The 18,744-nt window shown below is 39.7% G+C and overlaps 1 protein-coding gene across 1 annotated transcript in view; it reads left to right on the top strand.

Annotated features, from left to right (window-relative positions):
• SGCD (sarcoglycan delta) overlaps positions 1 to 18,744 on the top strand; it is a 404,526-nt gene that overhangs the window by 312,454 nt on the left and 73,328 nt on the right. The window contains exon 7 of the mRNA XM_003782008.2: positions 6,695 to 6,767. Within this exon, the coding sequence (XP_003782056.1) occupies positions 6,695 to 6,767 (73 nt within the window). The remainder of the gene's footprint in view (positions 1 to 6,694; positions 6,768 to 18,744) is intronic.

Raw genomic sequence — 18,744 nt, 5'->3', positions numbered from 1 at the left:
TGTTTTCTTCTTTGAGCACTGAGAAAATACTTTTTTTTGTTTATTTCTTATAGCATAACTATGTACATTAATGCAATCATGGGGTACAGTGTGCTGTATTCATATACATTTTGAAATACTCTCATCAAACTGGTTAACATAACCTTCATGTCATTCTCTTAGTCATTGAGTTAAGACATTCATACTCTGCTTTTAGAAAGATTCACTTGTACCCTTGTAATATAAACCATAGAAGTGACCCCACCAATCACCCTCCCTCCCCACATCCACCCCCCTCATCTCCCCCTCCCACCCCCTTCCCATATTCTAAGGCTATAATTAGGTTATGACATTCCTATAAAAGCTATGAATTAGTTTCAAAATAGGGCTATGTACATTGGATGCTTTTTCTTCCATTCTTAAGATACTTTACTGAGAAGAACACTTTGTAATTCCATCCATATAAACATGAAGGAGGTAAAGTCTCTGTCCTTTTTCATGTCTGCATAATATTCCACGGTGTACATATACCACAATTTATTGATCCATTCATGGGTCAATGGGCATTTGGGCTTCTTCCATGACCTAGCAATTATGAATTGGTCTGTAATAAACATTCTGATACAAATATCTTTGTTGTAATTTGATTTTTGGACTTCTGGATATCTACCTAATAAAGGAATTGCAGGATCAAATGGCAGGTCTATTTTTAGTTCCAGCACTGAGAAAAATACTTAACCATTTTCTTTGATATTTCAGGGTAGTTTTCTGGGTTGGGAAAGGAGGGGGCTAAAGATAGTCATCTGCTTAGCTTAGATTGTAACCTCTTGACATTTTACAATTAGGGGAAAACAGTTTAGCCGTGATACTTACCTCATCCCTCATTTAATACTTGGGGGATTTGAAGGCCACAGAGCTTATCTGATTTGCTTTAGATCACAGAGGTAGGATTAGAATTCAGGTCTGTTGACATTTAGGATGCTTTGAGGTGAAAGCATGACCAAACTGAGCTCTGGACTTCAGTATCCTTTCTAGCGAGATGTTGGCTTTTTGTTACTGTGGCAATAGAGTGCATTTGAGATTTTTTTTTTTTTTTTTTTGTAGAGACAGAGTCTTACATTATCACTCTTGGTCAAGTGCCATGGGATCATAGCTCACAGCAACCTTCAGCTCTTGGGCTTAGGTGATTCTCTTGCCTCAGCCTCCTAAGTAGCTAGGACTATAGGAAACCACCACATTGCCCAGCTAGTTTTTTGTTGCAGTTTGGCCAGGGCCGGGTTTGAACCTGCCCCCTCAGTATATGGGGCTGGCACCCTACTCACTGAGCCACAGGCACTGCCTGAGATTTTTTTCTTTCTTTTTTTTTTTTTTTTTTTTTTTTTGACAAGTTTACCCTCTACCTGTACTAGGAGGGAAAAAAGCCACAGAGCTGATCTTTATGATGATTCAAAACACTTTAGATAGATCCTGTCATATGCTTTATAAGTTCCTGATTGATTGTGTGGAATTAAGTTATTGGGCAGAGAACCAGCTAATGGAAACACATTGATGAAATCATTTTTGAGAGACATTAAATGGAACTTAAAATAAAGCTGAAATGGCTTTATGGATTTTTCACTCAAACTGTTTATGAACATTTATTGCTAGTAAATTATATTGTGTCAAAAGAGGGAATCAGTAGGTATGGTTTTAACAGAAGCCTTTTTGGAATAATCAAATTGACAATAATTTATTATCCAAGGATGGATAGAGGTGGGATGGGGGAATTCGTTTTGATGGATGGTTGTCCACTCTGTCGCTTCTGGGAAAGTAAAAAATGGTGTGAAGGCAGAACCTGAGAGGCCTGGGAAAGAAGTGGTCTTTCTCATCTCCTTGTGTGTGTGTATATATGTGAATCATTTTTAGAAGGGTACTTGGGTTTCTGGAGGCATTGCTTGAGGATAGAAACATTAGCATTTTTTCATATCTTAGATTAGGAAGAGCAAGTAGGGAGGGACTTAATCTGAGGAAGACAGTCTAGAGTAGTGATCAAAGGAAGCAGCACCAGAGCTGAAAGATTAGAGTTCAGATCCCACGGTGTCCATTATTCTGTGTCCCATTTAGCCCTGTGACCACGGGAAAATTTTCTGCTTCCTCGGAGCCTTACAGATACTACATCCCAACCACTAGAATAGGGTTACCAAGGAAAAACTGGAATATTACAGTTTCTACTTCATAGTAAATGCTTTCCAAGTGTTATTTTCTGAAAACATAGATGTTCTGGGTAAAAAGAGGGAAGAACAACAGTGGTAAACATTTTCTTGATACTGATTGCTGTGGGCCAGAGATTTCATTCAATCTCCCAAGATCCCTGGCACATAAAGGTACTACTAATATCTTTTCTTTTCCGAGAAGAAAACTGAACCTCAGAAAGGTTGAGCTTCATGTCCAAAGTCACTCAGCAATTTGGTATCTTCCCCTGGGAAGTTCCAGGAATGAGTCTGACTTCAAACATGTGGAACTTATGAGTCCCCTTGGCAAAGTCCAGCAAAACAAAATCAAAGGATATTTGGTTGGATGGTAGAAGTTGAGGAAGCAGGAATGTCTTTCATGTCTATCCTACATCCAAAGCCTATTAATCACCCATCTCCTCTACCTACCAGAGCCTACCCCTCTAGTTTTTGCTGGCTTGCCATTCATTGGGCACCATATTGGCCTGGAATTGAGAAAACAAGGCACTGGGGTCCTGTGGATAATGTGGGCTGTAGGGTTAAAAACCTGGATGCAAATCTTACACTAGCATTCACTGGCCAGGGAACCCACATATTTTTAGCCCTGATCTTCTCATTTGTAGGGAGGCACATTCCTTGGTCTGGGGAGGAGACTACAAGTCTTTTAATCTCATTTTACTTTAAATAAATGTTTTTAAATAGCCCAAATAATATTCCTTTATTAGCATAGCTATTTTGTTATTTTAGAGGTAGAATTAAGATAATGTGTTGGATTGTGATTTTCAACATTCATTAAAAATGTAACACACCACATGAGGAGTTTTATAACAATAATTTAGTGCTCCCATAAAAGCAGCTGTACCAATTGGAAATTAGCACAGTAGAAGCCTTAGGAACCCAAAGTCAGTCTGGCTATATTGCACATATGACTTTGCCCCTGACCACACAGAACTTAAAATCTAGTTGAACAGAGAGGATGAATATCTGCAAGGTCAATAAATGTGCTCGGTGCCAAATGAGTGTTGTGGTTATTTCAAAAATTTTGGTGAGCACCTACTCTGTGCCAGGCACCATGCTGGACAAGGAGAATTCAACAGAGAATAAGACACACCCCTAGCAAAGAGGACAACACAGGTAACTACAGACAGAGAAAGCTGAGGCTCTGAGCTCAAGTGTTCAAAGGAGACCATGTTCTTTCCACAAACATGTAGTGAGCACGTGTATTCTGGTAGTTAACTTTATTGTGACTTCCCTCCTTGGAGTAGAAGGGTGGCAGACACCGAGAGCCACTAGGTTCAAGAAATAGTAGGTCCTTACTCAACACCATCAATAGGTTCTTGGACACTGCAATTTTAAGCCAAATGAAATAATAATAAAAATGACTTTCCCATAAGTTTATTGATATAAACAAGAATTAAATTTCTAAGGCATATTTCTGGTCAGCAAAACATGACCAAACTTCTGAAGAAAGGGCAAAGTATTTCTAATAGTAAACATTGAAATAAATATGAGCTATACATACATACATTCAAGGAAGATTAGTAAGAATAGTCAAGATAATGGTTTACCCAAGTGTTGGTGAATTGGTGAATGACAGCAGTCATTGTGGCGGTGGGTTCAATTAGGAAACACGATTTGTAAATCAAAAATTATAGAGAGCATCTCCTACCATGTGGTTCAAAAACAAACAGTCACAAATGTGACAGGCTCACTTGACACTTTTGGACCACATCATTTATTGTCATGCATCTGTATGATTATTGTATACTTTGCAAATGTTTACTTTACAATCATTTATATTAATCCCTTCATTCAACCTGCTTATTTCAGTTTAGGGTCAGGCCTGGGAGCCTGTCCTGGTAGCCCAGGGTACAAGGTGGGACCCTCCCCAGGCCAGGATGCCGTCCTGGGTACACTCACACACCCACCCAGGCTCTCTTCACTCACATTGAGGAAAACGTTATCTGAGGGACTTCTGTAGTTCTTTCCTGAACTTCATACAGCCTGACTTAAGAAATCAAGCCATAGGCGAGTTTTCATCATTATAGCTGACAAATAAGGAAACAGGCTTAGCCTGAAGTTCAGGTGGGATAAAGAAACTGAACCAGGCATTTTAGACGCATTTGACATGAGAAAATATCATTCCTCACTTTTGGATAATTGGTACGAATAAATCTTCATATGTATCCTACTATGCGCACCTACTTGGCATAGTCAGAAGTTGTAAAATAGATATTCTCGGGCTTCGAAGGCCTTGTAAAATTCCAGTAGGAGTGGGCATGACAAACGGGTGGAACCTTTAGCATCACAGCATCCAAATAACAGTTCAAATATTAAAATTGCCCATGGGCTGTACTAATTGTGATATAGACTAATTCAGGCAATTAAGGCTAACTTGAATTGAGATATTTCTGTTATAGTTTTTATAGAACTCTTGATAAAGGAAGGGAGATACAAGCTGGAACTAAAGTCTATATAGTGTAAATAAACAAAAATAACTGCCCTTGTTTTATTGAGATACACACATACATACATACACACACACATAGGTAGTTATGCACCACATAGCAATGTTTCTGTCAATCACCAGCCATATATATGATGGTGGTCCCACAAGAAGCTAAAAAATTGCGAACATTGTAGCCGTTGTAATGTTGTAGCACAAGGCGTTACCTTTTCTATGTTTAGATACACAAATACTTAACAATTATGTTATGGGTACAGGCTGGAGATGGTACCAAGAGGTAGTTAAGGGCGTGTGCTTGCATATCAGACCATCTGGGACTGCATCCCAACGTGTTACATTCACTGTCCTGTGACCTTTCTAGGGCCATTTCATCCCGAGCAGGTTCACAGTTCCTGCAGCCTATACAGTCCTCAAAGGATCACAAAAATGTTGGAGATGTGGAATGTATACTCTGCAAATCCAAACGTTATACATGTTTACTAAAAGGTACATTATAGTCTATAATCCAATCCATTCTTATTCCGCCAACCAGAATAAAGTTTAAATCTCAAGAGCACAACGAATAAATTATGCATAACAAAATATGAACGTTCTTATGAAATGTACATCAAAATAACTGTAAAATTTTTATGTGTGAATTCATCTATTTGGAAGGATGTAAAATGATATGGAGTCTTGAAAGAAAGAGCATCTATGGGCTGAGAAAGATTTCAGTGGCCCCACAGTTAATGTCTCTATGTCTGTTACAGTTGTCAGTTTTATAGGGTTGTTTTAGAGAAAAAAAATGAGTTAGTACATGTGAAATACATATGAGGATTTCCAGCATAGTAGCCACTATAAATGTTTCTTTAGATTAACATCTTCATTATTATTAAGATATCCTTTCAATGACCACATACATCTTAAATAGATGCATTACTTCTGATTTTCCCTACAATAGTCTATTACATCAAAAGATTAAATATTTCTATATTGCTACAAAAGTAAAGAAACCAAACCATTTTCCTAGATACATTATTATACCAAGATATTATGCTAAGATATCTCACTCTAGATAATAGAGGATTTCTAGACAGAAAACATGTAACAGATATTATGCTAAGATATCTCGCTCTAGATAATAGAGGATTTCTAGACATTATATTCATGTAACAATGCAGGAGAATTCTAAGAATGCACCATGAAAGCAAGGTACTATTCTCCCCTCCTTATAGCATTGAATAAATGTATCAAATGTTTAAAAAGAAAGACCTTCACTTCAAAGGATACTGCCTTAGCTAAGTTTAATTGATAAACTAATATCCAGCACAATTGGCTGTGATAAAGTGAGGCTTAAATGATTTGAAAACACTTTGGAAGCAGACATATCAGATAATCACTGTCTTTATGGCTGGAAAGTTTCAGCTGGTGTTGACAAGTTGTAAAGATAAACGCTTAGTGCACAGTTAAGAGCTAAATGCCTAGGTTGGGTTCAGGATCAATGTCAATAAAAGTGTAAAAGCACCAAACTTGAAATGATCTCTCATAGTGTTCTGTTGTGCTGAACTTTTTGGGATAATAGCACAGGACTTCATTTACTGGAAAACTTTTGCTTGTCATTAGGCCAATACATTCCTCTGTTCTCTACCATCTACCCTACTGCTTAGAAGTCGTAGGTGTTGTGTGTTGTACCCTGCATTGCAGCTGCTGGTTTGGGAACAGTTCTATTGGCTAACTGTTAATAGCTTATGAGAGACTAGAATCAGACCTTACAATTTGTAGATACTTTTTTCTATAAGAAGCCAAGATGGAATTTACCTCATGGCTCCACTCTGATCTCAGCAAGCACAAATTCAAAAGAAGTTCTCTCATTTTTTCCAAATGCTATTTGCGTGAGTTGATTCCCTGTCGTGGAGCCTCAAAGTCCGTGGGAAGATGTCTGGGTATTGGGCGGTGTAAAGGATTCGCTGCATTTAGCTCCCATCAGTGTACTGATTGTGCCTGTAGGTGACGCCTCCAACATCTCCAACCTCTGTTTGCTTTTCTCTTTTGTTTACAGGAGCGGAGGGCACAGTGTTCCCTAAATCTATAGAAACACCTAATGTCAGGGCAGACCCCTTCAAGGAACTAAGGTAAACTTCTGACTTTGGTTTGCATTGATTAGTGGCTCTTGCCTTTTTCTGGGCAAGGGGCCAGTGATTCACTTTGAATAAATACTAGTGTCACCACATGAATGCATACATACATTGGGAGAATTGGAGAGGACTGGAAGATAAGGTGCAACCACAAGAAAACTTTTTCTAAGAACTTCAGAAAATCAAGACTCTGTAATAAGAGGTTGTTGCCAGCTTTGTAACTAGGAGATTTGGATTCATTCATTGTTTCCTGCTGTAGTCTGGGGAACAAAACCCATCCAGTTCCAGAGCTAGCTGGTAATTTGTGCTGATGAACTCAAAGAAAAGGGGTACATAAAAGAGGCTAAAGACTAAACCCAGGGCAGATGTTTTCTACATAACAAGCCTTCTTGACTTGGGGCAGTGGTGCTAGAACTTCCTTCTGTGAATATTCCACATACTGGTTTCAATCTTCAAATACGTTAAGTGTGCTGTTTTAGCAGAGGATGTCTGTGAGAATCTGTGTACTCTCTGGCAACTAGGGATAACAAAAAGAATAACAGATAGATAAATAGATAGGCAGACAGACAAGCAGTCATAGAGATGCAATGTAAAAACCAGTCCAGCCACCAAACAGTCCTCACCCAGCCCACAAAATGGAATACATAAAAAAAGTCATGTCGATGTACACATAACTGCTGTTTCTATTGTACTGATATAATTATAACTGCAAAGAATTCAGTGCTTACCGGCTTTCTTCACTTCTGGTAGTTCTTCTAACTAAAACCAATTATAAATCACAAATGACCATTAAATGGCATTGAATAACCTTTTCATGATAGATATCAAAAATGGTCAAATATGATCTGGGCTTGGTGGCTCACATCTGTAATCCTAGAACTCTGGGAGGCCATGGCAGGAGAATTTCTTGAGTTCGAGCCCAGCCTGAGCAAGAGCAAGACCTCATCTCTACTAAAAATCTAGGAAAATTCATGGGCATCGTGGTAGATGCCTGTAGTCCCAGCTACTTAGGCAAGGGGATGCTTGAACCCAGGAATTTGCTGTGAGCAATGTTGACACCATGGCACTGTAGTTTGTGCAAAAGAGTGAGATTCTGTCTCAAAAAAAAAAAAAATTGGCAAATGTATTTGCATCATATACGTTATGTCAACTTTTTCACATTGCCGTCTCAAGATCTATGCTTTGCGAAAACAGCAGGAGCTATGTTGAAGTTTGTATTTCTTATATCAGACACATTTTCAGTAAGTAGAAAATAGATCCCCTCATTACAGAAACCATAGTGCTTTTTGTAAGCCTGTAAGTCTTTGTGAATATAGCAAAATAAATTAACCCCAAAGAAGAAGATAATTGGTGGGGAATGAGAACCTTTCATAGCAAAATCCTACCTATAGTGGGCTATATTTTTAAGATTTCACACCATAGCACAAGGTTGTCCTCCTTACTGCCTTAACTGTTTTCAGCAGAGCTTCCACATACCAGAAGTTACTTGGCTCTCTGTCAGCTAGATCCTTTGTTTCATATAAAGTGGTAGAGCTGGAAACTTTTAAGTAAATGCATTTGCTTAGTGTTTTAGGGCTCTTGGAGAGAGAGCTATTCTCAGAGAGGGCAGTGAACCCTCATGTTTGTGATGTAAGAGCGGTTTGGAGACAAGCTAGTGGCTGGCTTTTTTTTTTATGCCCTTTGTAGGAGAACATTTCTTACAGAGATAGTCAGGAATTTGTGCTGGTCAGCCTTAAGAAAAGTACTGTCTGAAAGAATCTGAACTCTAAGTACAATACAGATTTATTTCCCCCCCTAAGGAACAAGCTTTCCATTACGTGGAAGGCTTGGGAAATATAGGTGGAAAGGATTTAGGCTAACTTGACTTTAAGGAACAAAAATAAGTCTTTTGTTTTCTGTTTGTTTGTTTGAAACAGAGTCTCATTTTGTCACCCTCGGTAGAGTGCCGTGGCGTCATATCTCACCGCAACCTCCAACTCTTGGGCTTAAGCAATTCTCTTGCCTCAGCCTTCCAAGTAGCTGGGACTATAGGCACCCCCCACAAAGCCCAGCTATTTTTAGAGGTGAGCTCTGACTCAGGCTGGTCTCAAACCCATGAGCTCAGCGAATCCATCCACCTCGGCCTCCCAGAATGCTAGGATTACAGGTATAAGCCACCATGCCCAGCCTTAAAATAAATTTTCTACAGTTAAAAAACAAACCTGGCCCAACCCAAACAAATGAAAAGGTAGCTCTCCATGCATTAGCTCACATTAGAAAACCACACTGCAAAGAACATAGACCAGAGTATCTGCTCATATGCTGCTATCACCGTAATGAGAGTGTCTATGCACAACCTATAGGAAACCTCGAAACTTACTTAAAAAATTAAACCACCAATATTTGCAAGTAAATCTCCTAAATCTAGTGCAACAAGATAAACATTTCGGCAGTTGTTTCATTTCTTTTGCTTATTTGAAAGTTATAAGTGTATTCTACAGAACCTAGAAATAAAATATTCTTATAGGAAGCATAAAAATATTTTCTAATGTCACTCTAAAACTCTTCTTTTGTTTGCCCCTGTTGTTAAAATCATGGTAGCCTGGACTGAGTCAAGGACTTAGACTTTATAGATTAGCTTCTCCTTCCTTTTGAAATTTTCTTTTCTTTTTTTTTGAGACAGAGTCCCATCGGTAGAGTGCCATGGTGTCACAGCTCACAGAACCTCAAACCTTGAGCTTAAGCGATTCTCTTGCCTCAGCCTCCCATAGCTAGAACTACAGGCACCTGTCACAATGCCCAGCTATTTTTGTTGTTGTTGTTGTTGTCATTACTGTTTAGCAGGCCTGGGCTGGGTTCAAACCCACCAGTGCCAGTGTATATGGCCGGCACCCTAACCACTAAGCTAAGGGCCCTGAGCCTGAAACTTATTTTTAATGGTAGTTTGTAAGAGAATCTCTCACCAATTGAAAAGATAACCAGTTGTAGTTGATACATTAGCCCAGAGCAGCATGTCTGTGAATGTTTCACATTTGTTATTTAATGCTGCCATGTTCTACGTTACTTTTTGGATTGGTATTGACCTTGGATGGGGACTAAATAATTAATGAACTTGGTGTTTAACTTTCTGGCCTCTGATGTTAGCACTGGATCAGTCTAACTTGGCCACATTCACACTGGTGTGTCTTCTAGGCCTAAGAAAGTATAGTAAATACTTTAAGTGAGGTTCCTGGCCCTGTTCAGCAGGTGGAGATGAGTGAGCTCTTTAGGTGAAGTGAAGGTGGACCACTGCTCAGTGGTGGCACTGTGCTAAGATCAGACACCTACTGCAAACCCACTGTAGGGGCCGGGAAAACTTCTCTCTTCACCTTCTGGACAGTCACTGAACATCAACTGACAACAGGCAGGTTAATATGAGATGGCATGCACATTTTATTCTAACCTACATAGCATAAGAATGATGACCCATGACCCAGGGAGGTAGAGACGCTTATATGCTGTTTTCATGGGAGAGGGGAAATTGGGGAAAGGTAGCAATTTGGGGAATAGAGAGTGCTTTTTAGGGAAAAATGAATGCATTTGGAGAGCCTACAATGGCCTGGGACAAAGTCTGTTGGACCTGCAAAGGAGACAATGATTTATGACAAAAGTCTGTCTAGGTGTGTTGACAGATTTCAATTTTCTTTCTGTGATATGAGTTCTATTAATGAAAACTCAGAGAAGAGACCAGAGTTAATTGTTCTCTTCCTTATGGAGTCCAGACGTCAGGCAGATAAGGGAACTTCGGAGAAAAGCTTCTGTCTGCTGGCCTCCATGGGCCCTTCATTTAAAAGAATCAGCCTACTGGGGTGCCATCGTTTGGGTGTATTGGTTTCTGAGCCCCAACATCACTATACAGCCTCATGCTAATTATGAAGGATCTCTGTCTGTAAAAAGCCATGTCATTTCTAGCTCTATCTGTCACTTTTCCTTAACAAGTTTGTAAATAATCAGAGTTACCAAGGTCTCTCCATCCCAGGCACTTTTCACTGACTTTACCCCTGCAGTGTCATTCTGAACTAATGACATATTCTAGATTCAAGGCTATACTTAAAAATATGCCACAGACCATCCCCCTCCCATGAAATAAGAAAAACTAACGTTGAATTTGAGTTGGATTTTAATAAATTCACAATCTTAAAATATGAATATATTAAATGTTCACTTAGTCGTTGTTCTTTTTTTTTTTCTTTTTCTCCTGAAGTCTACATAAAGAGAAATGGAAAACTCACTGATCTTAGGCTGTTCATGATCTGAAACAGGAGATAGGCTATTCGGTTTTGCATATGTATTTGCTGTAAGAACAGAGGCTTCCTTTGAATGCTTGCCTTGCTCTACAGATTGCTTTCAACTGTGAAGTTCCCTATTGGATTCTGATCCTACAAGAACAGGAAGTAGACTATGAAATCTTATTTCCCAGACACCTGTCATGGCAGATGTGAAAAGAAGGAAGAAAGTTATATAGACTACTTACTACCTTTACTCCTATAGTGAAGTAGGTCTTCCAAATATCTACCAAACCATGGAAGGAACCACAGGAAAGCAAGAAGCCAAAACGTCTTCCCATCCTCACTCAGCGAAGGTGCTGATGTTCTTTACATTATATACATTTATAACAAGGATGGTGACCTGATTATCCAGCTCCTTGAAGGTCCAGAACTGTCTACCAAGTATTTGTTGGACCCTTATGATGAGTCAAGATGTGTGATAAACACTTGGGGCACAGAGATAAATAAATGAGAGCTCAAATAGTTTATAGTTAAGTAGAATACAGTAAAAATGCAACACCAAAAATATAGTACAGTGTGATAAGATGGAGATAGGAACCAAGCCAGAGGAAACACAGATAATGACAAAATCTACTTCAAAGTGTGACACAAGGCTATCCAAAGAAAATGACATCTGGATCAAAAAAAAGACAGACAAGGTAAAAACTAATAAAAAGGTCTTAGAGGCCAGGCACAGTGGCTCACACCTGTAATCCCAGCACTCTGGGAGGTTGAGGCAGGTGGATTGCCTCAGCGCAGAAGTTTGAGACCAGCCTGAGCAAGAGCAAGACCCCATCTCTATTAAATATAGGGGAAAAGAAAGCATCATGACAGCTGTCTATAGCCCTAACTACTGGGGAGGCTGAGGCAAGAGAACCACTTGGGCCTAAGAGTTTGAGGTTGCTATGAGCCATGACACCACAGCACTCTATCCAGAGTGACAGAGTGAGACTCTGTCTAAAAAACAAAATAAAACCTTAGGGATGATAAATGATTATTGCTATGGTAAGCCACTACATTTAATAAATACATACATACATAGGTCTTAGAATTCAAAAGGAATGATTTTCTGGCACCATTTAGTATAAGAGCACATATACTGACTTGTTTCTGGAGTTCCCTGAAACATTACTGGGTATTTACATAAATGGAGATTTATAACATAAGTGTCCTTATGACAACTATATTCTTGTATAAATTGTTTGGAGGCAATTTTAGATATGGTTACAAAAGACTTTAAGGATTGTTATGTCAGAAATTAGTGCATCACATAATTTAGGACTGAAAAATTCACTAATCTCAATCCTGTTCTGCAGCTCAAAATAAATAAAAACGTTACTTGTTACTGTTTATTTTTCTCCACAATATTACCAGGGTTTTAATGATAAAGCAGAAAGATTCTAATACACATCTGTTACTCCCAGTATGCACTTCAACATTCTATAGGGGTTTGGGGTTTTTTCTTTTTTTAATGGAAAAGTACTAAACCTGAACTCCTTTGGGAAAGTATGAGATTTAAAGTCTGTGTATATCATAGGGAAACAAGGATTAGAAAAGGCTCATACAAGTTGACAAAAATGAATTTATTTCTTTAATTTTATTTTAGAATGTCTATGCCAACAAAATATGTATTGGCTCCCACTGATTTATGAATTTAAGCTATCAAAACAGTCTGTCAGAGCCCAAGGGCTAGATTAATTAAAGGCTTGGTAAAATACTGTCCACCCCCAAAGTCAAAATACCAAAAATATTAGATAGTCTGACTTTTAAAAACATACAAGTTGAACATCCCACAGGCAAAAACCTAAAATCTGCAATAACCACAAACCCAAAGTGTTTTGAGTCCCAACATAAGGCTCAAAGCAAAGGCTGTGGGAGCTTTTCAGATTTCAGATTTCTGGATTGGAATGTTCACCAGTTAGTGCACATATCCCAAAATCTGGGAAAAAGTACAAAACCCAAAACACTTCCAGTCCCATCTATGTCGGGTAAAGGATACTCAACCTGTACAACACATATATTAAAAAAAGAGAGGGAAACAGACATACAAAGAGAGATAGAAAGATACACACACATACAGAGGAGTGGATACTGAGCTTCTTAGCTGTGAGTGCGTGGTATATAGGCAATACCATTGAATTGTAGAAGAAATTCTTTTTTTCTTTTCTTTTCTTTTTGTTTTGTGAGACAAAGTCTTAGTTTGCTGCCCCTGGTAGAGTGCCCTGGCATGATAGCTCACAGCAAATTCAAACTCTTGAACTCAAGCAATCCTCTTGTCTTAGCCTCCCAAGAAGGTGGAACTACAAGCACCTGCCACAACGCCTGGCTATTTTTAGAGCTAGGGTCTTGCTCTGACTCAGGCTGGTCTAGAACTCCTGATCTTAGGCAATCACCCATCTCAGCCTCCCAGAGAACTAGGATAACAGGTGTGAACCACCACACCTAGCCCCAGAAATTCTTAAATGTTCTCCTTTCTGAACATTTTACAGACATGCTCTGTAATTTTCTTAATCCCCCTTTTCCTCCTCTCTCTACCCCCAGTATTCTATGTACTTAGACCAGGAGTCCTCAAAATTTTTAAACAAGGGGCCAGTTCACTGTCCCTAAGACCATTGGAGGGCCGGACTGTAGGACCCAGGATGAGTTGGCTGCTAAGCAGGACAGGCAGCAGCAGCAAAAACACCCGGTGGGCCGGATAAATGTCCTAGGTGGGCCACTTGTGGCCCGTGGGCCGTAGTTTGAGGATGCCTGACTTAGACTATATGTATTTTTTAGTTTTGCTTTACATTTTTAGAATTAAAAAGTGTTTGCTTATATAGCACAAGTATTGAAGTGACTCAAAGGAAAAGTGAAAAAATCTAGCAGACCAGATAACAGCACAGTTACTCAAAGTCCTTACAAATTGGAAGACTCATGAACAGTGTCCATTTTGGTCCATAGCCTATGCCTTATTGATATTCTGTACTAGGGTGAATTGGGCCCCAATCCCTACCTGTTTTTCAAATTTCGGCAGATCTCTTAAGCTCTGTTAGCCTCAGCACCTAGAACATAAGAAAAGCTCCATGAACATAAGCTTAACAAGTATTAGCTTTGGGGAGGAGACTCTGTCTTTAATCAGGGTTCAAGAACTCAGACAATAGCTCCTAGAGGTTAAAATTTCATCAACCAGTAAAAAGTTTCCATCAAGTCATGGTAGCCTGATTTTTTTTTTTTGTCAATTGAGGATAAAACCAAACATCAAAACAACTCCTGTACTGACATCAACTGTTAACAACCTCCTGTACATAGTAGTGAAAACATAACCTTAGAATAGCAGACAGTCCTTTAAATCAAAAACGTTTAACTGCATTGGTGTGTCATTGTGTCGCCTCTCTATTTTCTCATTTTGCCAACAACACGAGTGATTTTATAACAACTTTCCTCTGCAGACATTCTGGAATATCTGCCTGGAAAACAGATATTTCAAACAGTTAAAATGTCTGAAAGCCACTAACTAAGGCATAATGTGGTCCAGTGGGTTTTCATGTTGTCCTGTTAGAATTCCCCAAACTAATACATGGTGCTTCTCTTTCAATACTTATTAATCCAAAGACATCTCCCCCTTCATCCTTTATCTCCATTAGCATTAATGAGTTTAGCTACTTATGTCCACTTTCTCCCCTATCCCCAGCATTTCTGTAGGATGCCCTTCTCTTCATGATTCTCTTAGTGCAGAGAAAGGGAAACAGATGGGACAAAGTAAAAGTGAAGCTTCAATACTTGAGATATTTTCAGCTTCCCCCTTGACCTATGTATCAAAAGTTCTTATTTTACAAATGTTTTTTAAAATTATATTTTGAAGATATTAAACACACGTGTTCAGCATTCATCACTTTTGTACACTGTAGTTCTGCCACTGGAGACTACGGGAGGATAGAAAGCAGATGGCCTTGGGGGAAGGGGAAGATGAGGCCAGGACAGAGGAGAGGCCCCGTGGAGAAAGGAAAAGGAAATGGAAAGCTTTTCCCTTCTGTTCCCCGGTGAAGTACAGGGAAAGGGGACAGGAAACGCAGGAAAAGCAAGTGACAGAATATACATATGCTGGGCACCTCTCTCCTCTGAGTCATGAAGGGAAAAGCCAATTACATGGGTTTTAAGAAAAGTCTCCAGCCAAGCGTCATTGTACATTTTCATTTGAGACTCTGGGAGGAGGCCAATGTGCAGGGTGGTCCCACCCCACCTGGACTGTCATGCAGCTAGAGAACAACAGGCCCAGGTCAGCAGTCTTGAATCTCCAACTCCTGGAAGAAATGGGATGGTTTGTAAAAGGGCCCCCATGGAGCGCTGTTGAGGAATGTAGATGGGGAATGGAAGGTAAAGGCTGGCAGCTTCTAGGGAGACACCCTGTGATGGGGCCAAAGGCTCTAAAGGAGAAAGTCCAGCTTGTTGGAGGCATAGGAGGGTTGCCTAAACTTCGTGATCTACTAACAGCATTCATAGCAGACATTCTGTGTGTGCTGAGTGGGTGCAGAGAGAACCAACCAGAATTCATCCACTGAGGGCCTCACCATGGACTACTAGCCAGATGCCTGATGCAGACAGGAACTACATCATCTCCCAGAATTTTTTTTCTTCCCATCACCAGGGGGTTACCTAAGTCCCTTCCCCTGTATCTTCAAAATGATATCCCCAAAAAGGAAAGGAAATTTGAAAGACTGTTTATCCTAAAGAATAAGTTTAAATTTTTGGATCACAGAGAGGTTGCCAGAATAAATTCAACTCAACTCTTACCAACAACTCATAAGGAGCAGAAGTTTGGGCAAAAAATTAAATCAGATAAGAACAATAAAGAAATGTTATTGGCTTTGCATGGATAAAAATGGTTTGTCACTTGACCAGCTTTCAGTACAGGGTATTAGCCAGTCCCAGAGTGTTTTATGAGACTTTGCCAAGCCTTAAAGGCCATGAGTCTTCCCTTCTGAACCATGAATATAATAAAGGAAAAAATGCTTTCATAATCCATCATAGGCACCTGCTATTAGTGATTTTCGTTTCTTTGCAGGTCTTGAACCAGCATCAGTTGAGCTGTAGTTTATGACTAAAGCTTTGAACAGCCTCCCCAATAGTGGCTTTTAAGCTTTTAAACTCAGTTATTGGAAGGTATTGGAAGAAATGCCCTGAGAACCTAAACAGTTCATAAGACTTTCTCAGAATCATTGCTAAACATTACCGGACTGTGAAAGCTACAAGCATCAATGATACATTTCTGCAGCAAGGCCTAGTACTGTCCCTGTCTCAATCAGCCCATTTTCATCTGAATTTGGGAGGGACAACATGACAACATCATTGTAATTATCCCAGACAAGTGGCTTTTATCTAGATATTCAGATTATATAATTTAAATTAATTTTCTAATAAAGGATTAAAATATGAAAAAAGCATCCAAAAAGATAAAACTGTAACAGAAGAGTGTAAGATTGCACTCTCATCCATGTGGTCAGGATAGATAGGACATTTTTAAAAAGTGAGTGCTAACCTCTCAGTCTTTCAGAGCAGAGCAGCCGGCTTGGAGCTGCCTTCTGCCTCAAAACAGAGCGCTGTGCCTTTATTATTGTTTTTGTCTTGATTAAAATGTCAGCTGCTGTCGTTTGTTATGTAAACTGTATGGGGTATATTGTTCTGTTATTCTTCAGAAACACACAAATGCTTTTGTGTCTCCCTTTTTCCCCTTCAGTATGATGGCCCTGCTGGGTGTATCAACACAAAGCCTTGCTTAATTGTTTTAATCCAATTATAATCTTTTTAAAACAAAGAGTAATGTGAGTTTAGAGAAACAAGCTGGCAACAGTTTTTACCCGAAATAAGTAGAGAACCAAAAGTACATTTTTTTTTTCTGAGATAGAGTCTCACTCTGCTGTTCTGGGTAGAGCGTCCTGTTGTCAGCGTAGCTCACAGCAACCTCAAACTCCTGGGCTCAAGGGATCCTTTTGCCTTACCCTCCCAGTAGTTGAGGCACCCTCCACAGCACCCAGCTAGTTTTTCTATTTTTCGTAGAGATGGGTTCTCGCTTATGCTCAAGCTGGTTTTGAACTCCTGAGCTCAAGCAATCCACCCATCTCAGCCTCCCAGAGTCCTAGGATTATAGGTCTGAGCCCTACATCTGGCCCAAAAGTGAATTTTTTAAAAATATCAGCCAATGGAGATTTTAATTTTTTTTCCTTGATCCAGAATTTTCCATGGCTCATCAGACTATAAGGTAAATGAGAGTTAGACAATCAGATCTGAGAAAGAACCAGATAAACTTGCCTCATCTCTCATTTCCCACCCATGGACTAGGTGTCATGTTGGGCCAGATGTCACTCCTTTCTTTGCTGTCCTTCAGTGGCTCCCACTGACTTAAAGATAAAATTTGAAACCAAAAGCCTGGCTATAACCTTAATGTGACTCATCTGTCATCTCCCATTACCTTTTCCCTCTCCCTCCCCTCTCCACCTCTCCATTTTCCATTCCTTCCACTGAACCTTTAATTCTTGCTGCCATTTTTTAGTTTCCAAAGTTCTTTATTCTATGGTGGTTCCCTTTTATAGCATCCTATATTAATTTTATAGACATACTGTCTCCTCTTTTCTTTTTGAATTTATCTGAATGATAATTTCTTTCAAGTTTCTTCTGTTCTTTTCTTTTAGTCAGGTCTATAGATTTCTAATTGGAACTTTATTAAATGGTTGGTTATTCATAGATGTCAACTCATTTTATTATTATTTTTAAATAGGATCTCACTATATTGTCCAAGCTAGACTGCAATAGTATCATCACACTCACTATACCCTCAGACTTTGGGCCTCAAGTGATCCTCCTGCCTGAGTAGCCAGGACTGGAGGCACCCACCACAACACCTGGCTAATTTTTCTGTTTTTTGTAGAGACAGGGTCTTGCTGTTATTCAGGCTGGTCTTGAACTCCTAAACTAAAGCAATCTTCCCACCTTGGCTTCCTCAACTGCTGGTATTACGGGCATGAGCCACCATGAGCCTGTCTTTAAGAGTGAAACACTAAGAATCTGATGGAAAGATTTGTGGGCATGAATGAGTCTTGCTGGCTGGTAGGATTTCAGGTGGAAGAACTGCTGTGGTTTTAGATGGATGACCCCAAATGTTAGAATCCGTAGATATTGGGGGAGGGGGCTGGTTAGTTTCCTCAGAAAGGAATCCTAATCTCTTGTTTGGGAGAAATCTTGTGATCAGTATGTTTACAGAGGATGAGGCCTGGGAAGTTTCACTCTTCAGTATGTAGGTTTTCACTTAACTCACTTTTATCCATCCAGTACTGATGCCCTCAGCTGTCCTGGAACTAGACAGACCAGAGTTAACTTTGTGTCTTCCACTGAGGGCAGCCTGACTGCCAGGGTGTAAACAGTAAAGAAACAGGCTCTCAGGGCCTGAGAGCTTCCCACAGAGACTCCAGCGAGTCTTCCTAATAGCAGCCCCACCAGACCCTCCTAACCACTTCGGCACCTGGTAGCTCTGATTCCTGGGCCTGGTCGTGATCTTGCAGCTTGCATCCGCTTGCAGCTTAGCTGTCACCAAAGCCACAGGCTCTCAGCTCTGTTTCCTGATATCTGCTCTGAAGTTACTATTTGCTGTCAGCTCTCCAACCTGCAAAGCATGGTCGACATCTTTCCTCTGTTTTTAATCTCTCCCATTTTTCTTC

Source organism: Otolemur garnettii, unplaced genomic scaffold, assembly GCF_000181295.1.
Source record: "Otolemur garnettii isolate 467f Iridium unplaced genomic scaffold, OtoGar3 scaffold00003, whole genome shotgun sequence".
Lineage (NCBI taxonomy): Eukaryota > Metazoa > Chordata > Mammalia > Primates > Galagidae > Otolemur > Otolemur garnettii.
The sequence above is the reverse complement of the archived record's forward strand: the minus strand, read 5'-3'. Positions and strand labels throughout refer to the sequence as shown.